This window comes from Callionymus lyra, chromosome 11 (assembly GCF_982586985.1).
Source record: "Callionymus lyra chromosome 11, fCalLyr1.hap1.1, whole genome shotgun sequence".
Lineage (NCBI taxonomy): Eukaryota > Metazoa > Chordata > Actinopteri > Syngnathiformes > Callionymidae > Callionymus > Callionymus lyra.
In genome coordinates this window covers 6,881,128-6,892,699 of record NC_141828.1, presented here as the reverse complement: position 1 = coordinate 6,892,699, position 11,572 = coordinate 6,881,128, and the positions used below count along the sequence as shown (strand labels likewise).

Sequence of the window (11,572 nt, the reverse complement as noted above, 5' to 3'; positions counted from 1 at the left end):
TGGACGAGTATCGATCGAGCGAGAGTCGGCAGTGTGACGGCTCCGGCCACGCCAGGTTCTCTAGAGCTTCTTCTTCTTCGCCGCCGACCGATACGTTCGACCTGTTTCGTAGTTTTTTAAACTTCACGGTAACACAGATTTGGTGAGAAGTTATGGTCAGGGTTCGATCCCTCAGAATGTGGAAGACTTCTGAAGACGGTTTACCTTTGAAACTATTTCTGTGTGTTTTGTTTGTTGCGTCTTAAAAGTGATGGTTCGTTCCGTTTGTTCAAAATAAAAATAAGTCCCTAATTATTAACTCTTAAGTACAATTTTGCTTGTGTTTTAAATATATATTTTTTAATTTGTTGGGAAGTTTTTATGTTGATTATGGTCTGGATGTGGCAACGCTTCCCATAATTCCTTCACCACTGCAGTGTTTTCGTGAAAACAAGACCCACAACACTGCATATTTTTAATGTTTTGTAGCGAGTTAGCGTCAGGAGCAAAGCTTCGTGATTCTAAAATAAATATTTTAACTTCAGATAAAATTCACCACAACCACAGAACTTAATGGGAGGCACTTGTAAAAAAGAGTGAACTCCCATGATGCCTTTCTACACACTGCTTTAACTAGGGGTGGCTCATTCGTGGCTACAATAGTGTGTATCAATTCTAATGCCTTTGCTGCCATTTTAAAAGTGATCGCCAGCTGCGATTCGTTGGCTGGGCGGCAAAGCACGATGGGGGCTGTTCGGTTCTCAAGTATGTTGAGATGATGACGCCTCACACGAGATGTTGAGAAATAAATGTTGTTAATGCGAACAACTCAAAAAATTAAATGGTAACTACTTCACAGATTTGATTTTATTGCGGAGGGTTTTCAGAGAGTGACCTCCGCCATAAACGAGGGACGGTTGTATATTCATTTTTCTTGACACCTAGCTAAGTCCAAACGAGGTGGCTTCAGGAAGAGACCGGATCTCATTTCCACACTCAATTCAGCGCCACGTCCTTGCCCAGGAGACATGGGGGACGAGGGCAGGTTTTTAACGGGCGTTGCTGCTGACCCCTCATTTGTAACTCTGCTGGGACACCTCCAGTTCTAACATAACCCTGGCCGGGCTTCAGGACCCGGCCTCCGTGGATTCCTGCTGGGTCACTGGATACCTGCGGTGATCTGGGAGCTTGTGGTCGAGCCTATCTCAGCGCGGGGACGTCTAAATAGACCCCCCAGACCCCCCCCGCCTCTGTTGTTGTCGCTGTTTCAATGGCAACGGAAGGAGTGAGGAAAGAAAGACGAGCGACGGTCGTGAAGTTCATAAAAACGATTTCCTTTAATCGGCTCTTTAATTAGACAAGGCAGGCGACAGCGGAAAAGCTGGTTTGTTTAACAACTGCACTCGTACATGAAGGTAACACGGCGGACTCCCGACACAAACGACACAAGTCATGGCTTTTCAGAGTTCTGGTCAAAGATCGTCTCCACTCTCCGGCTCCAGGCCCTGCTGCTCCCCCGGAAACTCACCTCCGAGCCCCTCCGGCGGAGGTCACAGCCAGCAGGTGAGGAGAACATGACCTCTTCTGAAGTCCTCCGTGTTTGTCACATACAGAACAGAAAAGGTCCATATGTACATCCTCGCCACAGTTCTCCAGGGTGATCCTCAGTTGCTATGGTTACTCTAAACATGCAGGTCTCGGGTCGCTCAGTTCAGTGGCAACAAAACTGCCCACGAGTCATTTTGGGGGGTCCGTCTGTGTGGCTGTAAGTCCAAGACGGGGTCGAAGAGAAGAAGCGGTGGTCCTTCATACGGGCCGGTCCACGGCGTACTGGCACGGGCTCAGGTTGGACACGGGGCTCTGACCCGGGTAGGCGAAGTTGGTGTGCTGCTTGGCCTTCAGCCGCAGGCTCGCCAGGCTGGAGTTGCAGGTGTCTCTGTACATGTAGGGCCCGGCCGAGGCGGCGTACGGGCAGGCGGCCGCCGACACCGCCACCGAGTTCAGCGCTGACGGGCTGTTGAGGTTGTTGAGATTCCCCAGGTTGTTGAGGCCGGAGGCGGGGACCCCGGCCACCGCCGAGGGCACCATGCCGGAGGCCATGTTCATGGAAGGGATGGAGTTCGGGGGCGAGAACATGGGCTGGGACGACAGCGGGCTGACGTTCATGGAGTTGAAGAAGGGGAAGCTCTTGGCGGAGAGCGGACTGCTGGCCAGACTCTTGGTGGCCCAGTTGTTGTAGGAGTACCCGGAGTAGACGTCGTCGTACGGCTGCATGAGTCCGTTGAACTGGGCGCCGAAGCCGTTCTTGCACAGCTCCGCCTGCTGGTTCCTCTCGCGCTTCCTCCACTTGGCCCGACGGTTCTTGAACCAGACCTGGAGGGAGAGAGTGAATAGTGACTACAGGGGTCCCTCCAGATATCCCGGGTCATCTTTGACACACGGTACTGTTTTTAAACACTAGTTCCACTGAGAAGGTCTGAGATGACGACTGCGTCCACACTCTGGGTTTGTTGTTCTTTCAAAACAACAACCAGGAGTTTCGACTATGTGACCTTTGAACCTGCCAACATGAATCTGATCCATCACAGCTCGGCTCAGACACCAGCACCAGACCTGCTCCTTAGACCAGACACACAATCCACACGCACAACTACACACACATAGACACCGTTACACACATCTACACACACATAGACACAATTATGCACATCTACACACACGTGTACAAAATCATGCACGTCTACACACATAATTACGCAAATCCACACGCACATCTACACACACATAGACACCATTACACACATCTAGACAGACATAGACACCATTACACACATCTAGACAAACATAGACACAATTACACACATCTAGACAAACGTAGACAACATTACGCAAATCCACACAAACATAGAAACCATTACACACATTTAGACAAACAAAGACAAAATTACACACATCTAGACAAACATAGACACAGTTACGCACATCTACACACACATGTATAAAATCATTCACGTCTACACACATGTATAAAATCATTCACATCTACACACACATGTATAAAATCATTCACGTCTACACACACGTGTATAAAATCATTCACATCTACACACACATGTATAAAATCATTCACGTCTACACACATGTATAAAATCATTCACGTCTACACACACATGTATAAAATCATTCACGTCTACACACATGTATAAAATCATTCACGTCTACACACACGCGTATAAAATCATTCACATCTACACACACATGTATAAAATTATTCACGTCTACACACACATGTATAAAATCATTCACGTCTACACGCACAATTATGCACATCTACACTCACATAGACACAATTACACACATCTAGAAAAACATAGACACCATTACACACATCTAGACAAACATAGACACAATTACACATATCTAGACAAACAGACACAGTTACGCACATCTACACAAACATACTTACAATTACGCACATCCACACACATGTAGAAGATGCAAGTCTACACACAATTGCGCACATGTAAACACATGTACAAGATAATGCACATCTATAAACACAATCACACACATCTAGACAAACATACATACAATTAAGCACATATAGATACATGTACAAGATGTACATGTACACACAGAGTTACGCACGTCTACACACACATGCACATAATTACGAACATCTACACACACATGCACACAAACACCCACATCTACACACACATGAACTCAGTTACACGCACATAAAACAATTACACACATCTACACAAGCTTAAACACAATTACGTACATGTACTCACATACACACATTTAGCACACACATATACACAATTATAAATTTACACACAGTTACGTAAATCTAAAAACACATACAACCGATTACACACATCTCCAACCATAAACACAACTAAGCTTTTTTACACACAATTAAACACACACACAAAAATAGACACAATTACACTCATAGGTTTTTTCTACTGCACAATTGAATTTCCCCGCTGTGGGATCAATAAAGTCTAATCTCACACACACAATTACACACACATACACACACATTCACATCCAGCGCAGTCAGTGATTCTGGTCCTTACCCGGACGCGGGCCTCGGTCAGGTTGGTCCACACGGCGATCTCCTCTCTGGTGCTCATGTCCGGGTAGCGGTTCCTCTGGAAAGTGGCCTCCAGCTCCTGCAGCTGCTGGCTGGTGAAGTGGGTTCTCTGGCGCCGCTGCTTCTTCTTCAGGGAGCCGTCGTCTCCGCCGGACTCATCCAGCTGGTTCTGGTGGGACTTCTCCGTGTCTGCAGGGGGAGAAGGTCACGTCAGTTGAGAGTCTGGACCATCAACTGGTTTGAGGTTCACATGGTTCATCGCAAGGCAACAAGATCTCAAATGTAGCCATTAGCCCAGTAGTGAGGTTCAGCTAAAGGTCCTTCATTTCTACTGTTATTTTAAGATACTTTACTCAGACTTGCTAAATATATTCTACCTTAACTGTAGGGGTGTAAAAAATAGTGACGCACTAAAATATATTTATTTAAATGTTACAATACTGTATTGACATTTTACATTTAAGATTAACATACGAATATTTACAAGTTTTGGTTCATATTTTTGTGTTGCAATTGAACGTCTGTCCGCTAGATGGCAGCAGTCATTACGTCCACCGGTGCTAAATGAACAATGAAATTCTGCGAGATTTTAGCGATGACTGAGGACAAGAAGATAGGGTCAACTCCAGTAGCTTTTAAAGCTGATGTTTGGACATATTTTGGTTTCAAAACAAATGGACAGGACGAGTCACATGACCATGAACGTCCTCGCCGCAGACGCCATCTTAGTTCCTCGTCAACTTGGCGATGACTCGGCAGGTTTCCGGGCGTCTTTTTTCGTGAGGATCAAACGTCTCCGGCGAGCGGGGAAAGATGGCGGCGCTCTCGGAAGCCCAGAGAAGAAGACCACACATGGATGTTGTGAGTCCCAGCTGCTCTGACTCCAGAGTCTGAAGACCTCACAGAAAGACGTGAAATGAGCGCACAAGCTAATCCTGCGGATCAGGCCTTTGTGACGGGCAGGTCGGGCTCTGTTTGGTGAGGGCTTAGCTCTCCTGGAGCACTTGGAAATGATCAGCGGGCTTTAGAAAGAGGCTCCGCAGGCCACCGGCAAAACCAATAAGGGAGGCTGAGGCTGTTATCTGGCAGTAAACTGACACTGGTAAGCTGTCACTTAAGGCCAAAGTCTACAACACAATACAGAGGAAAAGGGCGACCAACAATGAAGGCAATCTGACTGATAAAGTGCCTACAGGACCGGGCCTCCCGGGTCACCCAATCAGCCTTTTAGCTTAATCACTTTTCCGGGCCGGAGAGGAGAGGCAGACCTTCTGAAGTCAGATGTTTGTCGGCAGGAGCGCCGGCAGCGAGGGCGAGTTTTTGGGACGAAGCGGTTCTCAGGCGGAATATGAATGAGAGAAGAACCGGGTCGGAACATGCAGATGATGATGAGCTGCAGGCTCGCGCTGGTGCGTCAGCGTCTCGTCCAGAACCGAGCCTCAGAATGTATCTCGTCGAGTGTCTTATTCATGACGCCTCGTCGTTGTTTCTCAGACTAAACACTTAATAATCAAACATTTTTAAGTGTTTAAACTATGAGACGTCACTGCAGGATCAGTGAAACATTTCGTAAAATGTAATAAAATGTACTTATTTTCTTCATTTTAAATAAACACACTTTCATCATTTCAATTTCACTCATTTGATGTGTTTCCACTGCGACACACACACACGCCACTGGATCGTGTTACACACACATAAACAGTCGGTCGTCACAGAGATGATTAGTGAGTTGACATGACGGGGATGACGTCAGGGACCTCTGTCGTTACGGAATATTGATTTCTTCTCAGCAGCTGGGACTTATGTCTCGACAACCGTCTGTTGCCGACGGTGACGTCACACAAGTCATTTTCACACTTTTTCAGTCAAAGCCACGGCAAGAGAGGACCGTTCAGAACCGGTCCGTGTTTTTAAGTTTCTCCTATGATATGATGATGACCTTCTGTGACCTCCTTCATCGCTGGTTAAAAACAGGTTTTTGTTGATGGACTCAGTAATGTTGCGCTGAAGATCACGATAAATGCAGCCAGTCGTCACTAGTTTATTTATTAGTAAACTAGTGTGTGATGAGATATATATATATATATATATATATATATATATATATATATATATATATATATATATAATTACACTAACAATAATAGTGTAATTATATATATATGATAGGTAATAATAAAACAAATAACAATATGTATTATTACTTTTTAAACATTACTATTAAAAACAAATTATCTAACAGATAAATTATGTAAGACTCGATAAAACACGGGACATCTAGAATATAGATATAGATTTATATAGGAATGTTTAAAAGTAATAATACATATTGTTATTTGTTTTATTGTTACCTATAATATATATAATTACACTATGATTGTTAGTGTAATTATATATATATATATATACGAGGGGTTACAACGTTGTATTTTCTTTAAATGGTTTTGGACAATATTCCGATGACAAAAACTTCATCGCAATAAAAGTTGATGAATTAAAAAGTAATGTTTTGTTTAAGTGTAACAAAGTGCAACATGCAGCCAAAAGTGAGATAAACTTTAAAGTATCGTTATCGACTCTTCCTCAGTGTCATCTCATTACAGTAATTAAAATATATATACATATATATTCATCGACTTCGCTGATGTGATCATCACGTGACCGTCTCCGTCAGTGACTAAAATATCGATTCATTTGGGGATTACGTCATCACGTAAGGCCTCGTCGTGTGCGAGCGTGCTCGCTCTTGTGCGTGCGTGAGTGGGTCTTACCGCTGGTGTCCTGGCCTTTACACCCCGGGTCGTGCTGCGGTGTCCCGGAGTCAGAGAGCGACAGCGGGGGGCTGCGGGCCTCAGTGTCCGTCAGGAGGTTGAAGTCCATGACCCGGTTCTGCGGACGGAACCAAAACGTCAATGTCGGCGTGAGGACACACACACGCGCATACACACACTCACAGGAATTGACCAAAAAACTCACGTATTTTACGGAATACATTTTAGTGCGTGTTTGTTTTTTGTTAATGTAAGTAAAATTAGTTCTTAAAAAATAAAGTTTAATAAAATGTAATAATTTTTTTATGAAAGTCTGTATTTTCTTGCTCGATATTGAACTTGGTCCTGATGGTACCGACCACACAGATAACGAGAGCGGCCTTCATTCTGCGCTATTCATGGACACACACACACACACACACACACACACGCACGCACACACACGCGCGCGCGCAGGTTTATTTATGTGTGAGCAGTTAGCACCTTCAGAAGTGGTTCTGAGAAGGTTCAGATTCTCGACGGCCTTTAAATGATGACGTGATTTATGATGTTTCCACTGGAGCTCACGGTCACCACTTCTGCGCAGGTTTTTTATTAGTTCGTGTTAAACACTTGTTTATCGAGTCTCGTTTTATCTTCTATCACTTGATCTTTAACATGAACGGTTTGATTTCTCCAGTTAATTTGACACAAACATCGTTTCATTATTTATTATTTTTAAACACATGTTACGTTATTATTATTATTATTATTATTATTATTGTATTATAATAAAAATATACGAAATGTGTTTTTATTGTCTCACTCTGTTTACAAATGGGACAACATATTGTAATTAGTAGACAAAAAAAAACTATATATTTTAAATAGATGAACGATCCCTGGCGTTTTTGTCGCCATAGCAACCGCTCGTTGTCAACAGTCTGAATTGCCAATTAACAATTAAATAACAATAACTTTTTTTTAATTGAAAGTATATATTTTTACACAACTATAACAACAACTATTTTTATCGCTATTTTGTTGTGACAGATGTGCGTTCGTTTTTCGTTTCTCTCTTGTGTATTCATGCGTTCATCAGTCACGAGTGTGTGTTGTACGCTAGTGTTGTTTTCAGCTACACACACTCTCACTCCAGCAGGAAGTGAAAGCTGCAGCCTCAGCGGCCTGCAGGGGTGTGTGTTCATGTGTTCATGCACAGGGCAGCAGCCTTTTGTGCGAGCGACAATGTGAGCAAGTTATCTAAAGCCGTAACAGGGGTGGGGGGGTACAGGGGGGGCATATAACATGGCATCGCTTCAAACAACAACTTCAGCTCCATACACACACGAGCACACACTGTCCAGCAGCTGAACTCTTCAACCAGACATGTTGTCACCATCGTCGCTCAAATCCTTTGAATAGATCAGTTTTCTTTAAAACACAAAACTCGTAGAAGCCTCAGCAACGACACCATCTCTGATGATCGGTTATTAATCATCACTGGTGCTGACCCGAGACGTGGACTTAAGGTCCAGAACCAGGAGTCACATGAGGAGAGGAGCTGACCCCAAAAAAGGGTCTTAGAAACACTTGAGCGTTCTGAAGCTGGTCACGCGTGTTGTTAACAGGCTTAGCTTCGTCGAGCTCCCGAAGAACCGCTCGAGTGTCAACTGATGTCAGGCTTATGACTCAGAACTGATGTTTGATACGAGGCTGGACGTTGAGTTGTTGGTGACATCACACGTATAGACCGGGTCCAAGTGGCTCTCGGGAGGTCAAAGTGCAATCGTGTAGAAATCAAACTTTTAAATGTATATTTATTTCAATTACTCATAACTAGTCGCTAAATATGACTTTTTGTTGTATTTTTGTCAGCATTTATTGACCCTGAAAAAGATTAAAGTGAATATTAAAACACATTTGTGTTTATAAAATGCAATAATATAATAATTATAGAATATTTAGCTTTATTTTTTCTTTATTTTTGCTTGAGAGCCCCTGTATAGTGTGGCCCCTGAGGAAATTCAATTGCCCAACACTGCGATAGAGTGATGCAAGTTTGGTTCTGAGGTCCACTTGTAAGACCTCGTGATCAAATGTGGTTCCCATGATGATTGACAGTGTTAAATCAATCAATCAAAAGTTTTACTGTCCATGTGTGAAATTGAACTTCACGACCTTCAACGATGAGACCGAGGCTCAGGTTCCGGGGTCACAGCATGAAGCCATCTTATCTGTCAGATGGACTCATCCCCCCCCCACGGCAAGTTTCTCATCTGTTGGTTCTGGTTCTGCTCGATCCATGCAGAACTTATCATGGAAGCGACTCTTTTAACGACTGTTTATTTACTTTCCACCACAGATTCTCTTACATTTAGCAAAGACTCAAAACTCCTTCAGGCTCTTCATCCGGGCCCTCTTGGAGGCCCTGCTGTATTTGAACGTTTTTTTATTCACTCGCTAAAATTTGTACCTGGAGTGACCTAAACCTAAAACTTCTTTATGTGTGTGTGTGTCAGGTTGCATAAACTTTGCATAATCGCTGTGTCTCTCACACACACACACACAGAAATACACACACGCACACTGTTTCATTAAAATATAAAGAAATTCCGTGGTGATAAAATGAATAAAAATCAAAATGGAATCCCCTAAAAATCCCCTCGAGCAGGGTGTGCGTGGGTCCATCTGGCGCCCAAATTTCCACGGACGGAGCATCCAGAAGGAATTATTCATAAACGCGGCGAGAATTAATTCTGGGGATTAAGACTTGATTAAGATGTGTGTCACTTTGCTGTCGCAGGACTTATTAGGGCTCCGGCGGCAGATGGAATTCCACTCCAGTGTTTGGAGATGTTAATTTCTGAACTCGGAACACACATTTGCATATGATTGAGCGCGTGATGGACCCACGGACACGAACACGTCTTTAGTCCGAGAAGTCCGTCGCCTGTCTTTTAGAGCTTTTGATATTCAAAAAAATAATATTAAATTAAATTATTAATGACTAAAAAAATAATGAAATTGCCGGTTACATTTTAAATTCGATAATTCAACAGTTACTGTTTCGTAAAATCGATTAAGCGAAAACGCAAATGTTAAATCTGTGATTTAATATTAAAAAATAAATAATATAAATAATATTAAACTTAAAATTATTCTTACCTAAGCGAAACTAAAGAAAATATATAATTGAGATAAATGTATTGTTTTTGATTAATTCGGTTTGTTTGTTCAATAGCGCTTTTTTTGTTTTGACGTCCATTTATTTGCGGCCTTTAGTTCTTATTCTAATTATTTTTTATCATGAATAAATGAAAATCACCTCGAAAATATATTGATTTTAAGGCGGAGTCAAGTCTTTAACTCGTAAATTAAAAAATTAAAATAGAAAAATAAATTTTCGTTTGTATTAAAATCGTCAGATTCCGTACGATATTTCGAGCGTTGTTATTAAAATCGGCGGATTGTTCACAACATTTATTTTAAATACAATTTAATTTCTTTATTCGCTCAACCAGAAAAAGAACCTTTTGGTAAAAAGTATTTTTCAGAATAAGAATACGGTCAGGAAAATCATTTTTTCAAAAATCACATAAAATGATTTAGTGCTGATGTGCGATTTTAGAGTAAATCTTTTAACTTAAAAGTTATTATTTTTAAAGCTAGTATTATTGTGCACGTCTATGTATGTGCGCACATGTTTGTGTGGGTGTGTGTGTGTGTGTATGTTTGTCCTCAGCCACCTGCCGCCTATCAATTTTCTCCACATCTCCAAATATTTTTGACCTCCCAAACATTCTGCCGGCTCCCGGGGCCAAACAATGACATAGCGCGAGGAGGGGGAGAGAAGGGAGTCAGTGGGGAGAGAGGCCTATAGTGGACCAGCGGTTCCGCGGCGTGATTCTCTCTGAGGCCTCGCATGAAACTGAAATAATCTGATTTTTTTTGTGTGTTTGTGGGAAGATGGAGAGCGACAGTTATAATGTGTCTAAAACACGTTCACTTTTACAAGGTCCAGTTTATGTTCGGAACCGCACATCTTTAATTCGTTATCGGACTTGTTGACTGTGATCATTCATTGTTTTAACGTCAACTACTTCTTTGACACAGATATGTTAATACAAATAATGATTTATAATATTTTTTTCATTTCGACATTTTAAGGGTAAGACATTAAACGTAAATGTAATTTTCAATTGTTCCCGGATGTAACCCGAATGTTTAAATTATTCCGACGTGTTAAAGGTTTTTTTTCTAAACATTTAACAAACACATTTTATTTTCTGTCAAGTTTATCTTGACTTTACTTTATAAATATTAGATTTAGTTCCTTGTTTTGGGGTCTCCTGGTTGAGACACCAGTTCTTATTTCAATAGACATTAAACAGGGTCGTCCCTGGACTCATGAGTTAAAAAAAAAACGGTCTCACAGAAGTACATGAGCCACAAGGCTGGATGGAGACTCACCTCAGATCCCGTTCTGGCTCGGTGAGTCCGCGACAGACGTGCGTCGGGCGGCGGCTCTGTCCGGGTGTCCTGGTCGCTGCTCTCCCGGTGACATGGACGAAAAAAGTTCCGCAGTCAGAAAGTCTCACAAGTCGCTCGGTGTCCAGGCTCTAGTGTTCTCTGAGTCAGACATGGAGGCTGTGCAGGAGTGAGGCTGATCCCCACGCACGGTATACCGGGGGAGGAGTGAGAGGAGGGAGGGTGGGATGAGGGGTGGGGGGGG

General features: G+C 42.7%; 1 protein-coding gene across 1 annotated transcript; it reads right to left on the bottom strand.

Annotated features, from left to right (window-relative positions):
* Window positions 1-1,345: 1,345 nt before the first annotated feature.
* pitx3 (paired-like homeodomain 3) lies at window positions 1,346-11,474 on the bottom strand. The gene is made up of 4 exons (XM_087802286.1): window positions 11,311-11,474; window positions 6,859-6,976; window positions 4,068-4,273; window positions 1,346-2,352 (listed from the first exon to the last, which is right to left on the bottom strand). Exons 2-4 carry the CDS (start codon window positions 6,965-6,967, stop codon window positions 1,786-1,788), a joined length of 882 nt encoding a protein of 293 aa, XP_087658412.1. The 5' UTR covers window positions 6,968-6,976; window positions 11,311-11,474; the 3' UTR covers window positions 1,346-1,785.
* Window positions 11,475-11,572: the final 98 nt, after the last annotated feature.

Bases quoted from the DNA above. Each gene is read 5' to 3' on its own strand.
- pitx3 (XM_087802286.1), bottom strand. From the start codon at position 6,967: ATGGACTTCAACCTCCTGACGGACACTGAGGCCCGCAGCCCCCCGCTG. The intron at 4,274-6,858 runs GTAAGACCCACT...CTCCCCCTGCAG, and splicing joins TAAAGGCCAGGACACCAGCG to ACACGGAGAAGTCCCACCAG. The intron at 2,353-4,067 runs GTAAGGACCAGA...CTCTCCCTCCAG, and splicing joins TGACCGAGGCCCGCGTCCGG to GTCTGGTTCAAGAACCGTCG.